Source organism: Protopterus annectens, chromosome 9.part0 (genome assembly GCF_019279795.1).
Source record: "Protopterus annectens isolate FY-2018-M chromosome 9.part0, PAN1.0, whole genome shotgun sequence".
NCBI classification, from domain to species: Eukaryota; Metazoa; Chordata; order Ceratodontiformes; family Protopteridae; genus Protopterus; species Protopterus annectens.
In genome coordinates this window covers 599,460,152-599,482,259 of record NC_056743.1, presented here as the reverse complement: position 1 = coordinate 599,482,259, position 22,108 = coordinate 599,460,152, and the positions used below count along the sequence as shown (strand labels likewise).

Sequence of the window (22,108 nt, the reverse complement as noted above, 5' to 3'; positions counted from 1 at the left end):
CTTCTTCAACACTCATGCCTGATTGTCGCAGATCTTCTTTCACACAGTCCATCCACCTCTTTGCTGGACATCCTTGCTTCCTCTTACCTTCTTCCTGTCTGTCCCAAATCTTCCTCACCAGATCGTCTTCTGCTTTTCTACATGTGCCCAAACCACCGTTATCTGTTCTCTTTGATCTTTTCTGCTACTGGAGCTACATTGGCTTCTGCTCTTATGTCCTCATTTCTTCGTCTGTCCCACAGTGTGCATCCTACCACCTTTCTCAGGCACTTCATTTCCTTCACCTCTAGCTTCTTCAACTGTTCTGCCTTTGCTGCCCAGGTTTCTGTACCATGCAGTAGTACTGGTCGCACCACTGTCTTGTGCACCTTGCTTTTCAGCTCCTTTGGCATTCTTCTGTCATCGACTACACCTGATACTCTATGCCAGTTGTTGGCTGCAGCCCCACTGATTCTAGCTTTGACCTCTTCATTCAGACTACCCTTCTCCTCAACCACCCCTCCCAGATAATTGAAGCTGTTTACCTGTTCAGCCATCTTCCCTTCTATCTCTATTCTCAGCTTCTTCTGATCTCCCCAATTTGCTGCCATTACCACCGTCTTATCTCTGCTTAGTTTCATCCTCTGTGCCTTCAGATTTGCATTCCATTCTCTTATCCTTTGCTGAAGTTCTAGCTCAAAGTCTGCCTCTACTGCCACATTGTCTGCTTACAGCAGCTTTGTTGATCTGTCCCCTCCAACCTGTTTGCTAATGTAGTCCATCACCAGTATGAACAGCAGTGGGCTCAGAGCTGAACCCTCTTGTACACCCACTCCCTGGGAACCCCTCTGTGAGGCCGAACACTGTTCGTACTTGAGTCATCGGGTCCTTGTACATAGCCTGCACTAATTCTACCAGTGTTTCCGGGACTTAAAACCACTGCAGTACTGCCCAGATTAGCTTTCTTGGGACCTTGTCATATGCTTTCTCCAAGTCTAGGAATGCCCAGTTGGACTCTCGCCTCATTTCTATCTTCTTCTCCAGTATCTGTCTCAATGCAAACATCAGGTCAATTGTGCTGCATCCTGATCGGAACCCGAACTGTTCATCTCCCATCTTACATTCTATTATGCATATCCATTTATCAATCACTCTCTCCAGAACTTTCATGCAGTGTGGTAGGAGTTTGATCCCTCTGTACTACCCATAGTTGTCCCCTTTGTTCTTATACACTGACACAAGTATGCTTATTCTCCAGTCATCTAGGATACGCCTTTCTCTTCACACAGCTATTAGTACCCTCAGGAGCCATTTCTCCCCTATCTCACCCAGCATCTTTATCATATCTGCTGTCACCTCATCTGAGCCTGCTGCTTTCCCTGACTTCATCTTCCTTAGTGCTGTTCTTCTAAGGTGGGCTACTCTTCTTCTCTAATTGTAGGCTGTTTCTGGGGCAGTACAGCTTCTGTGGGGTATATTCCTCTATTTTTATTGTCCCTTTTTCAAGAAGAGGACCAGTTTCTCAACTATAAAACTGCAGTTAGCGGCCATTTCTAATTTTCATCTCAAAAGGAACCTACCTTTTCCACTTATGAAGGGCCTTCATGAAAGGCATCTTTCTTCTTAAACCTTCTCCTCCTCGGGAACTGACGTTGATGTTACAGGCACTCACTCAAGAGTTCTTTTGAGCCAGCTTATTCATGTGATATTAAATTTCTGTCTTGGAAAACTGCCTTTCTTGTGGCCATAACTTAAGCTGAAAGAGTTTATGAATTGCAGGCCTTGTCCTCCAAGCCTCCATATATTATCTTTCATAAGGACGGGGTGACCCTGCGAACTAAGCCTTCTTTCATGCCCAAGGTAGCCACTGAAAGTAATATCAACCAGAACATTCAGTTACTGGTCTTTTTTCCTAACCACTCTGATAAGGGTAAATATCTCCTCCATACTGTGGATGTGCATAGCAGTTGAGATTTTATTTGCACAGGTGTAAGTCCTTCAGAAAATCAGATCAGCTGTTTATAGCCTTTTCCTTGAACAAGTGCAGCCAGGCAGTGCATCTAAAGTGACCGTCTCTAAATGGATTTCTAATTGTATTTCCACTGTTTACTCTCTTAGGAATTTGTAATTGCTTCATTCACTTAAGGCTCATTCTCTCAGGTCAGTTGCTACCTCATTATCCTGCTCTGCTAGGATGTCCATAGATGACATTTGTGCTGCGGTCACTTGGTCTGCTCCTTACACCTTTGTTGCTAATTATAAGCTGGATATGGTTTCCAGGAACTGAGCATCCTTTGGTTTCATGGTGCTCAGGCACATCCTGCCATAAGGCCGCCAAGGAGTCAATCGCAGCTGGGGATTCTGACCCAGTCATGAGGAATAATGAAATGGATAACATCAGATCGGCAGTTAAGTACTTTACCATAACTTGGTATCTGTGTTATCCTATTTCATTATTCATCACTTCCCACCCACGTTCCTCCTTCCATGTTCTGGAGGTTCTGAAAAGGCTGAGGTCTCGGGCTGTCGCTCTTCTGCTCCTTGGGGTACATCTGGCATTAATATGTAAGTGTAGATATGTAGTTTTATCTCAGGATATTCTTTAGCGTTCAAACAGCGAACTTAATCTGAGGAGTAGAATGTAGAAAGGGATTATGAGAGACTAAGGAGCTCATGCCTTGAATCTATGTCTGTGAAGTGAAGATCGGATCCAAGATCCAGTCGTGATGAGTAATGAAATAGCATTACAAAGATACCAAGTTATGGTAAGTACATAACTGCTGATGTGATAGTGTTCAATCTCGCCGTTTGTTCTTACACATGGGTTCGGAGCCGATCCTCGGCTCCGTGCCGGCCTCTTGCAAGCTCTGCATCGAGAAGAAGCTCGAGACAATCTAATACCCACAATCCCCCTCTGCCTTTACCTCAGATCTAGTTTGCCGCTGCTGCATTCGCATCGCTGGGAGCTAGCTCGAGCATCTAAAGCTCTAAGATACAACTTAATTTGTTATATTTTATTGTATTTTCTTGTTCTATTTGATATATCTTGATATTCTGAGTGGTTGTGTGTTGAGTGTTTAAATTCTCGGTACCGTTAATCTTATTTATCGGTTAGAGTTTTTCGGGGCCTACAACCCTTCTTAAATTTAAAAGGATTTGACATTTAAACCGGATTTGACACTTTTTTTTCTCGGATTTGACTATATTACTGGACTTGTCTTTTTCTTGTAAAATGTCTGATAAGGTAAAATCAGGATTTAAGCGTTGTCAGTGTGGCCAGAAAATGTCAGTGACTGACAACCATAGTTCCTGCGTCTACTGCCTTGGCCCTCTCCACTTGCAAGAGGACTGTTCTATCTGTCACTCTTTTAGTGGGAGGGTCATGACAGATAGGCGCAGGAAACTCATGGACAGAGGTTTATTGAAACCTTCTTTTCAGGAGGCTCTGGATGCTTCTGACCAGGCATCGAAATCCTCTAAGGAATCGAAGACGTTGGAGCCCAAGTCATCGGCTCCGAGCTCTTCAGCAAAGGTTAGATCACCGGTTCCACAGACTTCGGGGCCGAGTGTTCAACTGATATCGGTTCCTGAGCCTCGAGTCTTGGAACCGGTGATGGAGCTCCCTCCTTCGACCTTATTGAGGTCGGCTCCGTCTTCGGTTCCTTCGACCCGTTCTTCTTCCAAACTCTCTGATATCGATGTGGATCGTGTGGTGCAGAAGTTATTGGAGCATTCGCCCTGTCCAAACTTATTTCGGTTTCCACCCAGTTGGTGTCGAAACTTGAAGGCCTCCCAGTGTCTCCATCCATTCCTCCTCCGAGACCTGTTCAGTCTTTGGAGCCGGAAGAGGCTGATCTTCTGATTGTGGAGCCCTCGGTTCCAGAACCGTCCTTTTCTCGGTCTGTTCCTCTCACCTCGACTCCGTCGGACCCGATACCGGAGTCTCGGAGCCGACGATCTGTCCTTGGTTCCGGGGCCGAGTCGAACCGACGTTTCGGTTCCGACTCTTCCTCGGGCCTCGGCGGATCGATTCGGCTCCGTCCTCGGGTCGATGCCTTCGTGCCTGTGTCGGGATTCTTCCCATTTCTTCGAACCGGAGATTCTTCGATGCGGGACCCGGGGGCGTTGACCTAATGAGGAAGGTGTTGTCTACCCAGACAACCACATCAGTGGAAGCAACCTCTCCTCCCCATAAAGGGCCGTTATCCTCCTCTGCACCCACGGCCACATCCAAGCGTCGGGCACCAGTGTCTCAGCCACCCCTGGAGGGTGCTCCCTCTTCCTCGGAGGCTTCTTCGGATGCTCCCCACGAAGAAGTCCCTAGGAAAAGATTGTGTAAGAGGAGACACTTGGATTCTCCACAAGAATCCTTGACATCTGATACTGACTTAGATGAGTCAGAAGGGTCCCCTAAGTCACCTTCAGAAGATGTCTCTTTTCGGACATATTGGAGATCCTGAAACAGAGAGGTGACTGGCAGTCCCTTCCCCCTTCTGAGGATGAGTCAGTTTTGCTGAAGGCATTTGGTGCTCGCCCTTCCTCCTCCTGGGTCACTCCGCCTTTGATGAATTAATGGAACTAATTGCTCAAGGGCGTGAGGCTCCTGACACAGTGGAACCAGTCCCAAGGAAACCCAATAAATACATCACGGCACCTCAGGACAAGTCCTACTTAACAAAAGGAGTTCCAGTGGACGCAATGGTGGTGGCAGCGGCCACGAAAAAGGAGATGTCAGAGTCTTCCTCATCTGTCCATCCCCCTAATAAAGATTCTAGGACGATGGATAGGTACAGGAAGCGCATTTTTAGTTCAGCGGCCTTTTCCATGCGATCCCTGAACTATTTGACCCATTTTACACGTCTACAGAGGGATCTAGTCAAAGAGTTGGGAGATACCCTCCAGGGTACTACAGATGCTGCTGTCTCAGAGAAAGTGACAGCGCAACTTAATACCCTTACATCCATTGTGAACTCATCCATGAGGCTGATTTCCTACGCCGAAGGTTCGAGTAGGGCAGCAGCTTCAGCGATTGCTCTTCGCAGACAATCCTGGATGCGCTTATGTTCCTTTGCGGAAGCCTTCAAGTCTTCCTTTACTAACGCCCCATTTGACGGTGCCACTCTCTTTGGCCCCAAAGTAAAGGAGACCCTTACCTGGTGTGAACAGGAGGGAAAGACTCTGTCTGCTGTCGGAGTCCGTTTTTCCACCCCAACCAGACCGTACCCCAAAGGGCAACGTGGTGGAAAAATGTGGTTTCGAAAACCCCAAGGAGCTTTCTCAGGCACACAGGGAGATGCCCCCTCTAGAGGCAGAGGAGGGGGCAGAGGTGGAAGACGCCGCCCAGGTGGCAGAGGGGGTCCGCAACATCAAGGTGACAGGGATACACTCCCTGGTAAACCTTTCCAGCACTCCTGAGAGGAGACCCGACTGTCCTGCTCTGGAGGCAGTCGGGGGTCGCTTAGCTTTATACCCTCAGGCCTGGCAAAATGTAACTACAGACAAGTGGGTAAAAAGCGTGGTTACCAGAGGTTACATCATACCCTTTCTATCCCTTCCCATTCCAAAGAAAAGACTCCCAGATGTACCGCCCCATCTGCGAGAGCCAGCAGCTATAGAAATTTCAAAGCTGCTAGAAAAAGAGTCATCCAACCAGTCCCAGCGGACCAGCAAGGATTCGGGACTTACTCAAGGTTCTTTTTAGTTCCAAAGAAAACAGGGGACTGGAGGCCCATCCTGGACCTAAGCTACCTCAATACCTTCGTCAGGAAGGAAAAGTTCCGAATGGTCACGCTTCAATCGATCCTTCCATTCTTACAGAAGGACGACTGGATGTGCTCAATAGATCTAGAAGATGCATACTACCACATCAAAATGGCCAGGGCATCCAGAGATCATTTGCGCTTCCGGCTGGGGGCCAGTCACTTTCAATTTCGAGCCCTGCCCTTTGGTCTGACCTCAGCCCCCAGGGTCTTCACCAAATGTATGGCAGTGGTAGCGTCTCACTTGAGACGCCAAGGATTCCAGGTGTTTCCGTATCTGGACGACTGGCTCCTTTCTGCCACCACCCAGCGTCAACTATTACAGGCCAGAGACTTTACTCTTCAACTGTGTGTTCACCTAGGGATTTCCGTAAACTTCGGAAAATCCTTGCTTCAGCCATCACAAAATATTTTGTTCATAGGAGCAGAATTAAACACACGTCAGTTAATTCTAAGACTTCCCCCAGAAAGGATACTATCACTTCAGACTCACATACGTCTTCTACTTTTGTCAAGGAAATCTCCAGCAAAACTGGTACTGAAGGTTTTGGGACTCATGTCAGCCTCCCTTATTGCAATACCCTTGGGAAGGCTGCACATGAGAGTTCTTCAATGGCTACTGTTTGCACAATGGTCGTTTCAACAACTACCTCTAACACAAAAGATTCTTATAACAAAAACATGCAAGACACATCTAAACTGGTGGCTTCAAACGTGCAACCTTTCCAAGGGGAGACCATTTGTGCTACCCACACCTACAGTTACGGTGACCACGGACGCTTCCCTGATAGGGTGGGGGGGCATCTTTCAGGGACAGACAGTCCAAGGCGAATGGACCAATTTGGAGTACAATCTGCACATCAATGTTCTAGAGTTGAGGGCAGTGTTTCTAGCGTTGCAACACTTTGCTCCCCTTCTTCCTCTAGGGACTATTGCAGTTCAGACGGACAACATGTCGGTAGTCTGGTGCATAAACAAGCAAGGGGGAACCAAGTCCTATCAGCTATGCAGAGAGGCCATGAGAATCTGGCAGTGGGCGGAGTCCACGGGTCACTTTCTAATAGCAACGCACATCCCGGGGTCATCCAACGTCATAGCCGACAGGCTGAGCAGAGCAATTCTGTTACCGCACGAGTGGTCCCTAAAACAGTCAGTGGCGAAAAGGATTTTTCGCACGTGGGGCCAGCCTTCCTGCGATCTGTTTGCATCTCCAATGAACGCCAAATGCAGGAGCTACTTTGCCCTATTACCCCCTCCAGGGGAAGTCCCCAGGGACGCACTGATTCACGATTGGCCCCCGGGACTCCTGTACGCATTTCCTCCATTTCCCCTGATATCAAAGTTTCTCCAGAAAGCCAGAAACCTCCACAGGACAATAATCCTCATTGCCCCATTCTGGCCTCGTCAAATTTGGTTTCCCTTCCTGAAGACACACTGCATTCGGGGACCCTGGATTCTGGACCCAGAGCCAGATCTATTGACTCGCTCGTCAGGGGCTCTCCATTCCGCGCTCCGGTCCCTCCATCTAGCAGCTTGGTTGCTCCAATTCCCAACTTAGCCAGGTCTGATCTTCTTTCGCCAGCAGTTCGAATATTTTGGTGGCTTCTCATAAAGCTTCCACTACTAAAACATATTCTAGTAAATGGAAGCGATTTGTATTCTGGGCGAATACACAGCAAGTGGATCCTTTTATAGCTCCTTTGAATAAAATATTAGAATTTTTAACGGACTTATTCCATCAGGGTGCTTCTCCTGCTACACTAAGAGTTCAATTGGCTGCCATTTCAAATTTCCATGTGGAAGAATGTGGGGCTCCTGTTATGGCCCACAGACTTTGTAAAGCCTTTTAAAAGGGTTTTTCACATTAGACCACCAGTCAGATCTCCTACGCCACCTTGGAGTCTAAATTTGTTGTTATCTAAATTAATGTTGCCCCCCTTTGAACCTGCCTCTTCTTGCCCATTAAAATTTTTGTCCTGGAAGACTCTCTTTTGGTAGCCATTACTTCCGCTAGGCGAGTATCTGAACTTCAGGCTCTCTCCACCAAGCACCCTTATTTGATCTTTCACACTGACAGAGTTTCTCTTGAACTAATTCATCCTTCCTCCCTAAAGTGTGTTCTATTAACAATATTAATCAGTCCATTGAATTACCCACTTTCTTCAAAAATCACTCCAACAAAATGGAGTATATGTTGCACAAATTAGATGTTCACAGACAACTAAGATTTTACTTGGATAGAACAAAAGATCACAGAAAAACTGATCAACTCTTTGTGGCTTTTGCTGATAGCAGGAAAGGACTAGCAGTTACCAAAAGAACTCTTTCTAAGTGGTTAACGGATTGTATAATCTATGTCTATGATTCTTCAAATCAAACTCTTTTGCACAAACCCAAAGGACATTCCACAAGGTCAGTGTCTACATCTTTGGCTCATGCAGCCCGCCTACCACTAGACGCTATTTGTGCGGCTGCTACTTGGTCTAAGCCACATACATTCATTTCTCATTATAAGGTAGACAAGGCTTCTAGGGACAGGGCAACCTTTGGTTCCACTGTGCTCAAGAACGTCCTTCCGTGAGTTCCTCAGGAACAAGGAGCTAGGGACGCTACCCATGTGTAAGAACAAACGGCGAGATTGAACACTATCACATATAGAAGTTATGTCCTTACCATAACGTTCCATGTGGAGTGTTCATCTCGCCTTTGTTCTTACATTCCCACCCTCCCGCCCTTAAGAAGAACGTTCTTTTGATGCCTGGCTGGGAGCATCCTGCTACTGCTTGCAGATGTTGTGTACATAGTTGGCATATATATATATATATATATATATATATGTCTATTTGTTCTTTCTATATATAGTTGTGTATAGACTCTTATTTCTGTGCATATGTGATGTAAGCATGAATGTGCTCTCTCTGGAGATTGGTTTGCTTGCAAACTAGATCTGAGGTAAAGGCAGAGGGGGATTGTGGGTATTAGATTGTCTCGAGCTTCTTCTCGATGCAGAGCTTGCAAGAGGCCGGCACGGAGCTGAGGATCGGCTCCGAACCCATGTGTAAGAATAAAGGCGAGATGAACACTCCACATGGAACGTTATGGTAAGGACATAACTTCTATTTCTGTACACTTTATCTTGTCATCTAAAATCAACAATAGTTAGTCTTCCCATTCTTACTAGTGTTGCAGCTAATATCGTCAATAATCTCTTACACAATACTGCTATTCCTGAGCAACATTCATTTCCCAAATTCCATATTATATTTCCACCCCATATTTTTTCTGTTTATTATTTTTTCATTTGTTAAAAATCTTGTCTCCCAAAACAATTATACTTACATCTCATTTATTACCCCATTCTAAAATCCCTATCCTTCTTACCATGTTTTAATATTGTTTACATGTTCCAAAAGATTTCTTAAATGATTACTTTCTCTTTTCCTTAATTTAAAGGAAATCATTTTCTCATCATCATCATCTTTCAGCTTTTTCGTATGAGGGGTCACCACAGCAGAACAGCGGTCCACAGAACAATTGGCAGCGAAGTTTTATGGTGCCGAGTTGCCAGCCCGGTGCCCATCCTTCTACAGAAGGCACACACACTCACATCTAGTGCCAATTTAGAGTGTCCAATCCACCTGTAGCATGTCTTTGGGATGTGGGAGGAAATCGGAACACCTGGAGGAAACCCATGTGACTGCAGGGAGGACATGCAGAGTCCGCACGAAGGCACCCCATCTGATAATCAAACTGGACAACCTCATGTTGTGAGGTGGCAATGCTAACCACTGCACCACCAAGACTGCCTCTTTTTTATTCTCCTATTCAATTGTCATTGCCTATCACTCATTTCCTTTCTTCTTTTTCTTTTAAATGTATACCTTTAAACTTCCTTTTCCTGTCTTTTACTCTTCTCCCAATATATTTTTTTTCCCTTTACCAGTTTCCAACTTATATCTTCATCACTAATTTCTAAATCTTTTTCTGTCTCCTTCTCATCCTCTTTTCCTTTATTTTCTTATTCTAAGTTATCTTTTATTTCTGTTTTCAGCTCTTTTCCATTTTGCTATTTATCCTCCACCCTTTTATTCACTATTTTCATTAAACTCTTCTTTACAATCCATCCATAAATTCCTAGTTTGTTTGCATTTTTAACATTCCAATTCACATCTCTTTGCATCATGGCCTATTTTCCCAGCTATATAACATTTCTTTTTGTTATAGTTATTTGCAAAATGTCCTCCATTCCCAGAAAAATAACATGTTCTTGGTTGCCCCAGTACTTTACTACACCTGTATTTCCTTCAATATTTATAATACTTGGAATATGTTTTCTATTTCCATTTTTAGGACAACCTGGCAATCCCATCCACCAGTCCATAAACCTGTTATCATAAACTTGAAATATCCATTACTTCTTTACAATTGTTTTTAAATATCCTTTCAAAGTCTTTCTCTTACTTTCTGTCCAAAGCTGTATATGTATTTTCATTTTTGTTTCTCAGAGAAAGCTTTTGCTATGCAATTGTTCCATGGATTGTCATTCTGTCTCTTTTCATACTCACAGAGAACATTTTCCATACGATGAACAGTCTCAAAAATAGTGTGACAAAATGTCTCTTTATTTATTAAATTAAAAGCTCTTACCTCTTCTATTTTCAAGCCTACAGAAAGTATTATAGTGACCCATATATCATATCTATTCAGATGTTCTTCTTGTTTCACCGTTGCAGTCATTATATTTGGGTAATCTGCTTGCAGGGTGCCCTTAGTCGGCCTGATTAACAAAGTCTTGGGTCCTGCGTCGGTTGCTGTCCCTTCTTCCATGACTTCAAGTCATCAGGGGTATAAAACATGCAGCCGACGCCATTACGTCAGTCTTTCTTGCCGTGCAGTGCCCGAAGCAGAAGCAGTTCGCAAGTGCCGGTTGGCCGACTCATGAAATTTTTGTTTTCGAGTTTCAGAACCGAAGTCTTCAACTAAAAGCTAAGTACCCTGTTGGGGAAACTTTTTCTTGCTCCTTACAGATGTCAGTAAAAGTTAATAATTGCATTACTTGTGGAAAGCAAATACCTCATAAAGATTTTCATTCGTACTGTATTCCTTGCCTAGGCCCTGACCACAACGTACCTTGTGGTCGGTTTTGTGCTTTATTTAATCATCGCACTGTCAGTCGTCAGTATATTTTCGCCTCTAAATATTTTGGTTCTCGGTTTAATTATCCAGATATGTTGTCGGTTAGCCATCTGACTACCGGGATTCCGAAAAAATGCAAAGATAAAGACGGACAGGCCGTTGAGGTCCAAAACTGCAGACGATTCTCCTAAGCCAGTCGCCAGTTCACCAGTACTCAGTGAAGCACTTTCGCAGCCCCTGATACCCGCTACTTGTGATTCGCAGGCCTCTACTGAGACCCATTTGGAGTCTGGTATGCCACGAGATACTTCAACTATGGAACCCGCGGATGTCTCTACTTTGGATGGGTCCGGAGCCGCTGTGCAGGCACTGGCTTCTGAGGGTTTATTCAGGCCTACGGACTTGCATATTAAATCGACACCTCCTTCATTACTAAGGCCTAAATCTCAATCCATGTCTAAAAAACAGATGCACAGGCCACATGCTCAGGCCTCTATGCCTAAAAAACAAATGATAAAAATGGCTGAAGATCTAATAACTTTAATCAGGTGTAGCCAACCCCCCCCCCCCCCCCCCACTAAGAGGCCTAGAGCTGAGCTTGATTATGAATCTTCTGATCAGGATTCTGTTTTTTCTGACTCTTCTGATGGCCTGGCTTTGTCCTTACCTACTTATGAGGATTCTGATGCAGAGGACTGTATTCCCTCTGCTTCCCCTCCTGAGGATTTTTCTTTTGGGGAAACGTTACATACTCTAAGGGAGCATTTTCACTGGGAAAGCCAGGAATTTTCTGATTCAAAAAAGAGGCTTAGGGATTTCCTTATCCTACCTCAGCATAGGCCTTTGGCTATTCCTCCTGTACTAGACATTGTTGTTGATGCTTTCTCATAATCCAGTTTGGCTCCTGATTCCCTGCCTCCTGCTCCCAGTAAACCTGATAGATACTACAGGGTCCCTGAGTCCCACAAGTTCCTTTTCAAAAATCCTATTGCAGATCCAGAGACTATTTCACAGGGGCCCAAGGGCATTAAGGCTTCTACTGCTAAACATCCTACCCCTTCTGATAGAGACTCCAGGGTGCTGGATAGATGGGGTAAAAAGGTTTATACTTAACCTTGGCAAATAGAGTTTTAAACTGCCAATTTCATATGTTAAAATATCAGCAACATGTTATTGGACTGCTTAAACAGAAAATTATGATGATTCTTGACTGTGTGGAAAATAGACTTAAAGGATTTAATGCATTCTGCTGAACAAGTTGTAAAACATACTTTGCAATGTGGTTTTGATTCTTTAGAGGCGTCTTGCAGGGCTGCTGTTTACTGGGTCTGTTCTTAGAAGGCATGCTTGGCGTAAGGAGCAATCTTTGCCTGATCATGTTAAAGCTAAATTATTGGATGCTCCTTTAAATCAGGACCGTCTGTTTGGCAACCTACTTCAAACAAGTGACCACAAAAATCCTGCTATCTGCAAGACAAATACTCCAAGCCTTGGGGTTCATGGCCTCCTGCATTCTTCTAATTCCATATGCAAGACTGCATGTGAGGAAATTACAGTGGTATCTAAAAAGCGTATGGAGTCAACATTCTCACAGCCTAGAAACAATGATTCCTGTCATACCTTGCCTACGCCTAGAGTTCCTTTGGTGGGCAGAGGCCTGCCACCAAAACAAGGGACTACCTTTCACACCACCACCCCCCTGCCACCCAAACCCTAACAACAGATGCATCAGACTGTGCATGGGGGGCTCACCTGGCAGGGAAGTGCATTCAGGGCAAATGGAACCCAAGTCAAATGCACCTGCATATCAATCAAAAATGAATGTTAGCTGTACAGAATGATCTGACAGCCTTCAAGGACTACATTCTTCCAGGACAACTAATGGTAAAGACTGACACCACCATGGTTATGTGGTACATAAACAAGCAGGGGGGGTACACATTCTTACCCGCTCTGCAGACTAGCCATGGCATTGTGGAACACAGCCTTGAGCTACCAAGTGCACCTACAAGCTCAGTTCCTGTCAGGAAAATTAAATACACTTGCAGACGGACTAAGCAGAAACCTCATGGATCCACACGAGTGGAAACTGGAACCAAGGATTTTCAACATGTTGACAAGTGAATGGGGGAGCCCAGATATAGACCTGTTTGCCTCCCCCCAGAATTACCAATTGGACATTTTGCACAAGGACTCCCCATAAACAAGCCTGGAAAGTGGGTGCTCTGTCCTTCAGCTGGAAAAAACTATCGGTGTATGCCTTCTCTCCTCTGCCTCTGCTCTCTAAAGTACTACTAAAAGTCAAACAGGACAAACCAAGGATGATTTTGATTGCTCCAGACTGGCCGCACCAGCACTGGTACCCCCTCCTACGCAATGTGTCACGGTTATTTCCATGGCACTTGCCTCAGACTCCTTCCCTGCTGTCTCAGCAGGAGTACCAGATTCTGCACCCTCAGCTTCCAACACTGAACCTCACAATCTGGCTAATTACTTAAACTCTCCCTTGCCATCCCTCAAAAAAATCTGTGATGGATGTCATCTTAGAGGCAAGGAGGCCTAGTACTAGAAAATCTTATGCTGAGAAATGGAAAAGATTCTGTGCCTGGAAGCAATCTCAAGGGATGAGCAAAGCAACACCCAATTTACCTCAGATTTTACAATACTTAACTGAGATGCTTCACAAGGGCCTGTCTTTTTCCTCCATTAAAATCCACTCCTCGGCCATTTCAGGTCATTATAACACAGAACCTCCCCTCTTCTCTTATCCACTGCTCAAGCAGTACCTCAGAGGGGCCAAACATTTGAGACCACCCAGGAGAGCTCCAACCCCAGCCTGGGACCTTAACTTTGTATTGGAGAAACTCACTCTACCTACTTTCGAGCCAGCTGCTACTGCAGACTTAAAATGTCTTTCTTGGAAAATAGCTTTCTTTTTATCAATCACTTCAGCTAGAGGGTATCTGAATTACAGGCCCTTATGGCAGTGGAGCCTTTCATCATCTTTCATGCGGACAGGGTGTCACTCAGAACCAATCCATCCTTCATGCCCAAGGTGGTCTCCAGTGTGGCTCTTAATCAGTCCATTCGTTTGCCAACCTTCTTTCTCAATCCACAGAACAAAGGGGAACATATTCTGCATTCCTTGGATGTGCACAGGCAACTTAGATTCTACTTGGACAGGACTAAACCTCAAAGAAAATCTGAACAACTGCTGGTAGCATTTGCTGCAGGGGCAGAGGGGAAGGGCATTTCAAAACAAACCATTTCTAAATGGATAAGCCATTGCATTAATTTCTGCTATAAGCACCATGGAAAACCTATCCCCCAGGGGATCAGACCTCACTCCACCAGAGCTGCATCTACTTCTACAGCCTTTCTCAGAGGCGTTCCTACCAGGGACATCCTAGAAGCTGCTACATGGAGTTCTGTACATACTTTCACCACGCATTATCATTTGCCCATTTTCTCAAAATCCAGAGCTGGCTTTGCCACTGCAGACCTGCAGGGCCTTATAGCTGGCCCTAATGCTATCTAAACTCCTCCTCCCAACCTTAGCTTTGGGAATCTACCCAAATGTAATGACTGCAACAGTGAAACACATAGAACATAGTACAGTTATGTACACTTACCATAAATGTAGATGTTCGAGTGTATTCACTGTTGCAGTCCTGGTTACTCTCCCTCCTGCCCCCTAACTTCTTTTGGCTATACCTCTACTTTCCTTTACTATGCTTAAAAGCCTTTTTTGTTGGAGGTATACCTTTGTGTTTTTATGTTTAATTGCTCCCCATTAGGGGGGTACCTGACATCTGGGGCAAGAAAAACTGATGTAATGGTGTCGGCTGCATGTTTTATACCCCTGACGACCTGATGTCATGGAAGAAGGGACATCAACCGACGCAGGACCCAAGACTTTGTTAATCAGGCCGACTGAGGGCACCCTGCAAGCAGATTACCCAAATGTAATGTCTGCAACAATGAATACACTCAAACAGCTACATTTATGGTAAGTGTACACAACTGTACTTTCCTTACTTTCTTTACTTTGTATTCTCACCACGAATTTTCTTTTCATGCAGTTATGTTTTTTTTCTCTTTCTGCTCTCCATAACTGCGTACAGCTGTGTCTGAGTACATGTTTCTTTTCTGAGCACTGGCCCTTCTTAGGATTGCTACTGAATCTTCTGACTGTGTATGTGTATATATATATATATATATATATATATATATATATATATATATTTTTTTTTTTTTTTTTTTTTTTATAATTATCCCACCACAGGAAACATCTCCTCTATTTTCCAGTTTACTCTAACAAATCATTTCATGCAGTGCATCATCCTGTAACCCTCCTTGAGTGGAGAGTTGTAACAATACATTCTTCTTTCGCATTCTTTGTCCATGCCGTACACCATTTTACCAGCCGTCACTGCTCTGTGAATGAGATGTGTACACATGCTTGTTCTACTAACTATGAGCCACCAGTAGAGGAAGTTCTCCAACTCCCTGGCTAAGTTTCCCCATAGGTATATAAAATACCACCTCAGGTTTCCCCTGAAAAGAGGCAATTAACCTGGGGGGGCTGTCCTAATTAACAAAAGGTATTTAAAAAAAATAAATAAATATACAGGTGACTGTACTCTTGTTAAATTCAAACTGTCTTCTCCATCTTGTTTTTTCTGGTTGTGCAGCATCTCTCTCCCTTTGTTTTTGTTTCACTTGTAGTTGGGTTATTCTTGCAAACACTATTTTTTTCCAGTGGCTTCATCCAAACTATGAAAAGCACTTTCCCATTCTTCAACACCTTTTATAAATAGCAGAGCTTGATAGTTTAAACTAGAATCTCATTTATTTGTACTCCTTTATTTTATTTATTTGTTAACCAGGTAAGCTCACTGGACACAATTTCCTCTTTTTCAGGAGCAAAGTATGAGCACGGTCTATTAAATGACTTGTTCTGACTCATACAGCAGCCAGATGGAGGCTGAGGAAATCAAACTCTCAGCTACATAAACTAGTTTAGTCAACAGCTCATAGCTTTAATCCTCTTTGCTGCCATAGTAATGTATTACATGCATAAAACAGGCACTGTTTCAGTGTCACCTCAGAGCAGTCATGTATGTACCCCATATGCAGGTCTTCCAATCACTGCTAATTTCCTTCCTAGTTGCCACAACTTCAACAGTATCTATTCCTTTTCTTAACAAGTCATATATTCTGTTAGTACTGGCCTTTAATTTTAGTTTTTAACTTCTGAGTCTGGTAATGGTAGTTATTTTACCAGTGCTATTCCCAAAGTTTTGCAAATACAATCAATTCTGCCATTTCGCTTTTCATATGTTCCATTAGTTCTGTTGTTTCTTCACCTTCCAAAATTTTGTATGACCTTAAATTTCACTTGTTAGCCTTGTTTTCCATTTCACATTAAATGTTGCCCCTTCTGTATTGGCTGCTTCAAACATCTGAAATGCCTTGTATCAAATCTGGCACATTTATTGTTTTAGCTGTGTGACGATAGGAGGTGCTGCCAGCCATGCCAGGAGAAGTAGGTCAGTAGATGTGTGTAACATATGCCAGCACAGCTAGCTGGCATTTTGTAAATAAGTTGTCATTTCTATATCAAACTGATTTGTACAGATGCTTGTTCTGAAAATGTATTTGTGAGGTTTGTTCATGTTAAAATGTATCAACAGTGCACCCTGCTGGAAGGGAAAGAAATGTACATGCATTATTGTAACTGAATTAAATGCATACATTGTAACAGCATATTCTGTACGGGATGAGGTTACTCCAACTGACTTTGAAAAATATTCTTAAAATTAAATTGCTTTATAGGTTAAGCCATAAAGATGTTATCCGCAGTTTTGAATGGACCCAGAGACTGTCCTAGAAAATAGTTTGTAGCTCCTGTGGGAAGAGTGGAATGGTTTTATGACTTCCAGTAGTTGTGCCACATCTGAGCACTGCTCTATCTGTGTGTATTGTAATATGTAGCTGCTAAACCCTGGTAGCTTCTAGTGATGGGGGATAGTGTGGGAAACAGTCAGATGACCAGATATATGTGATGTCATTCTGTACAGAAATAATGTTTTAATATTAGAGGAGACTGAAGTCTCAGCAGCATTCTGTATCTTGCCTTGCTCTATTCAGTAGGTAAGAAGACTAATTATTTTAGTCAATCAGGAATAGATAGTGAGGCTAGCTAAATACTGTTTTTCTAACTGTGAAAATTTCCATCTGTGTTATTTTTAATACTCCCTGTGACTGAAACTCTGGTGTTTACTGTAAATAGATAATTAGTATTTTCATGTTCCTTTATTATTTGTTATAAAATACATTTAACATTTTCATTGTGACTGGTCCTTTTTAGAAAATATTTAAGTTTTGAGAGTATTTTCACATATTTATTTGGTGATAACTCTGTCCACTCCTGAAAGACTTGCTGTTTGGTCAACATTACCATTTGTAGTTTGGTCAACATTACCATTTGTATTGGTATTTCACTCAGTATGATTTCATACCATTTTAAGAGTGTTATAGTAAATGACTGGTGGCAGTGAATCTACCTTATAGTCTGGGCAAAATTAGTGGAGCGGGTAATCTGTGCCAGCCTTTCCCAGGTGTGTGTTTGTGTGTGTGACAATTTAATCTCAGTGTGTGTGTGTCAGCTGCTTGGAGCAGGGACACAAAGCACTGGTTTCACAGAGAAGGTGCTGGAGGACTTTGCTTGGGCATTCAACTGAGGACCTAACCATATAGCTGTGCCAGTGGGGGAGTCTTATTGGGGACCTGGAGGAAGACAGACAGAAACACCTAGACTCCAGGCTGCTTGTCTGCCCTGTGTGCTCCTAAGAGAAATTGTGCTTGATGCAGAGAGGCCTTCATCTGGAAATAGTGTGTCCATTTGTATTCCAAGTGAATGTCCCTCTCCAGTGTCAGTGGTGGGGATTCAGGCTCCTTGATCACTGGCACAAAGTGGGGAACACCACAGGCTGGTTCATTGCCTTATCACTGGTCATGCAAATGTTCATTTTCATCATTTGAGTCCACTTCTAAATGTTTAATATGCCCAACAAATAATTCACTCATATCCACATTTCAGAATGTATAGTTTCAAGGCTGGTAGGCATCTCAACAGCATTCACATTTTCTTTGGGTCCCTACAGGTGGATCACAGAATGTCACAGCAACCCATTCCATCTTGTGACCAACATCTCCTTCAAAGTACTGTGATTGCAACATACAATCCTTTTCGTTCTCCTCCAACCAAGAGATGACACTTTATTTACAGAGTCGCCAAATGCACTTTAAATTGTTTTAACTGGACTGTATAGCAATTTTAACTGCTAAACAAAGAGTAATCCAAGAAGCAGATTGATTTAACTACTACCACAAATGCATCTCCAAAAGTCTGTTGTCCTAAATGTCTCTCTCATTTCTTAGTACTGAGGTACTGGCTACATTATGTACTTACACTGTTATACAGGAATGAGAGACCTTTCATGACAGATCCTGTTGAGTTTTCACCATATTCTTAATCTTGAACAAATAGACAATCCAGTCCTAGTCCAAAGTTTTGGCAAGTATGGAACCTCTACCAAAAGGGGGGTAACTGAGAGATAAAAACCAAAGACTGGTATCCACTCAACATTGTTGAAGGAGATGCTTCGGGGGCCAAAAACCCTGTGTTGATAGGTGCTTCCTTCTGTAGTGTCTCTGGAGTGCTTCTTGTTTCGTCAGTTCAGGTTACATGTGGGAGATAATTTAGTGGTTTTTCAGTCCAATTGAAAAGAAAACTACATACTCAGTTCTGTTCCATTAAGGATTCCATAAAGGAACACAGTTTTTTTTGTCCCCCAGAGCATCTCCTCCTATGCATATCAGAGAGCATTTCACATTTAATAACTGATCTTGGTACAGAATATATATTTTTTAATGAACTGTAAGAAATTGCTCAGCAAGGCCATTGTAAACTACACAGATGTGTATTTTGCTTAAAAGTCAAGTTCTGGTGCACTTTAAATGCAGGATGATGCCTGTCTGCAGTGAGCTCATCTACTTTTTCAGTATCCACACCACTCCATTCACTCGAATATTTAAGACTGACATTTACTTCATGATTTTTTTTTTTTCTAGGTTGCACCACCACCATTGCCCATGCGACGTGAAGTAAAGCCACCTCCTCCACCTCCGAAAGCACGGCGATCTAACATGTCTTCACCAGAATAAACACAGCCACTGAGGTTACTTTTCCTTTCATGCCTCCTGAAGAGGAAGACATTTCCAGTTTCCAAGTGCCTAGAGATGGCTGAAGTACAAACTGTCACTGTTGAAGCTTGCAGCCCACTTCTTCACATGAGGTCCACATGGTACTTTGAAGGACAAGTTAACATTTATTTTGTCAGAAGGTGCTGAAAGTGTAGGTATCACAGTTTGAATGTTGTGTCATCCTTCTGGAAGGTGCAGCAGTTTAAATCATCAGCCATGTACCTTGTGTAGCAGTGTGCCAGCCATGCTTCAAAAGTCTCATATTATTGCACATTAAATAAGCCCTTTTCAAAGACGAGTATTTACTGGGCTTTGTACCAGCCCTCTGTAAAAACACAATTGGCAGCACAGTACTTTTATCAATATGGTACCACAGTGACATTGTATGCTGTACAGTCATTTGAATGTGTAAATAGCTACAGCTCATTCAGGCTGACTGTCGCATTAGTTGGAAGAAAATAGTGAAGGAGTTGTATCTCTCTCTTTTTTTTTTTTGATGACACTGATCAAATGAGAGTGTTGATGAATTTGCTTTTGAGGAGAATGTAAATACTGAGAAGCCAAAGCTAAATTATCTTTTTTTCTCGCCTGTGTAGCATTGCCTTCTGAAGGTGAGGTTGACTGCGTGTTGCTTTGAAGATTTTTGCAGGTGTGTACCTCTTGCAATTTTAAGGGCTGCTTTGAAGTAAGTAGTGCCTGCCTCTTAAAGTGAAGTGTAAATGGAGGGAGTCTTGCCTAATCTTCACAGACTTGGATCCTTTATTTCTGAACATGCTTGGCCCCATTCTAAAGCCCAGCTAGCTTCATTACTGGAAGAATTCAGAAGTCAGCTTTGTGCATAGCATCTTTTAAAAAGATGATGTAAACATTCCAGGGTATCAGGCTGTTGCAGTGACCAAGTAGGATTCTTGCTAAAGTTTGGGAAACAAAGGGACCAGATTTGACTCTACAACCTTTACTGAATTGGTCAATAAGGCACTTGGGACATTCATACTCATCGAACGGAGACAGGTTTCTTACTAACAGCAATTGATTTCTCCTGTCGAACTGTGGTGATGCAGACATGTTAGAATAACTGGAATATATGATCTTATTTATTATGTATATTGGAGTTAAAACATTGATCCCATAATTTTTTTTGGGGGGGGGGTGCTGGAGATTATATAAAAAGAGAGATAATCTACTTGTCTCAGCTCAGCAAGGAAGACATGTACTCTAAACTGGGAATCATTTTATGTTTGGTGTTCATGGTGGCGACATTATGCATAATTAAAAACTGTTCCGACAGGAGGCCCTGATACTTGCCACACTGTGCAACAATGTTTTTAAAAAGAAAAGCACTGACAGGATCATTTAATGGTCATTCTATTTTTCTACTTAATTATTTTTATAATGGGAAACTGCTGCCTTTTAGTATAACATTTTATTTCATAAATCACTTGTGTGTTTTAGTACTAATTTGCATTCTCTTCTGTGGTACACTAATAGTCCATTAGTCAGTGACAATAATTTATGCGCCTATTGTTTTATAACTGTATATATTTACCAGTGCTGCTGCAAACATTTGATTAGGGCTGGGAATATTGTTTTTCAAAGCCAGTTTTCCTGTTGAGTGGAATTTTAAGTATAATTAAGCTAAACATGGTAACTGAAGCAGTGTGAGCATTTAGTCAGCAAATGCATTGAATAGTCGTTAGCCCAACAAGCCTGTGCATCTTTTGTGTCAGTCATTAAAGGAGAATTGTGGTTAATTTATGAGCTTAAACAGTTCTACTGGTTGTATCTTCTTCCAGCTTATCCTCTTTTGCAGTTAACCTTATAAACCAAAAATAAGTTGCCAATGTGCGCTTAAATTTTTTTAACAAGCCTTACTGCACGTTACGTGCTTAAATATAGCAGTCCATCTCTAATTTTGCATTTAACTATATAAAACAGTGTTAAAATTAGGTAAAATATATAACAGTGCAAGTGGGCATAACCAGTGAATAAAATTGCTTAGGACTGATTTTGCATGCAGCAATACAGGCTTGTGTATACGCATATCGTTAGGATAAATACAAACATAAATGGGCATGAACAGCACAAAGAATTTGTTTTTATACGCAAGACCACTGATTGGTTAGGAGTGCTGCACTTTCCTTTCACAACTGTGTCATGCTGTCTGTTCACATAACTGACAAAGACCTGGCATCTAGAGCCAGATTTTGAGCTTGAGCCAGTCTTCAGATATATAGGTGAGGAAGAAGGGGCTGTATTGCTATCTGAGGATACCAGTTTTGGAGAGATCCTCAAAATTTTGAGGAAGAGAGAGTAGTAGACATATGATGCTGTCACTCCCACTGAAAGAAATTGCAATTGGCATGCAAGGCAGTGGAACAATTATTCTGTGATTCTAACTTCCATGGATACATTTCCAGATTATTAGCTATGCTTGAGAACATATTGATACCATGGTCACTGATGCCAGAAAGGGAGTTATTCTCAAAAAGTGTTGTCTATGGGCAGACAGTCCCATCCTGATGTCTTCACAGCATCTCTGAAGAGAAACCTTTTTCATCAAATGCCTGCTGTCCTTCTCACAGACATGCAAGGAAAAGTTTTGCCTGCAACATCTATCTCATTTGTGAGGGCACTGATCTACCTTACACAGATGATGCATTTCTAAAGAGGCAACATAGTTGAAGCACAGCAGAGGAAGCCTGTCTGTGCCTTTAGGACATACCTAAAGCCAAGGATTCAAACTACTTTTTGCAACCTTATGGTTAGGGTAAGATGGCTGCTTCACCCCTTTTGTATTGAACATTAAGGCACATTTTTTAGACTTGACATTTAATGGGCCCTTGCTGTTTGGACTTGAGGTAGGAAACTCCCCTAAGGTTATAAAAAAAGGGCAAACTGTAACTGCTGTAGGTATGAAGTTTCACCACCCACACCACTTTACCAGGATAAAAATTAGTCAATGA

The 22,108-nt window shown here is 42.8% G+C and overlaps 1 protein-coding gene across 1 annotated transcript in view; it reads left to right on the top strand.

Annotated features, from left to right (window-relative positions):
• DOCK5 (dedicator of cytokinesis 5) overlaps positions 1–20,713 on the top strand; it is a gene marked incomplete in the record, with an annotated part of 3,482,443 nt that extends 3,461,730 nt beyond the window's left edge. The window contains 1 exon segment of the mRNA XM_044083155.1: positions 19,014–20,713. Within this exon segment, the coding sequence (XP_043939090.1) occupies positions 19,014–19,106 (93 nt within the window).
• Between the last annotated feature and the right edge of the window lie 1,395 nt (positions 20,714–22,108).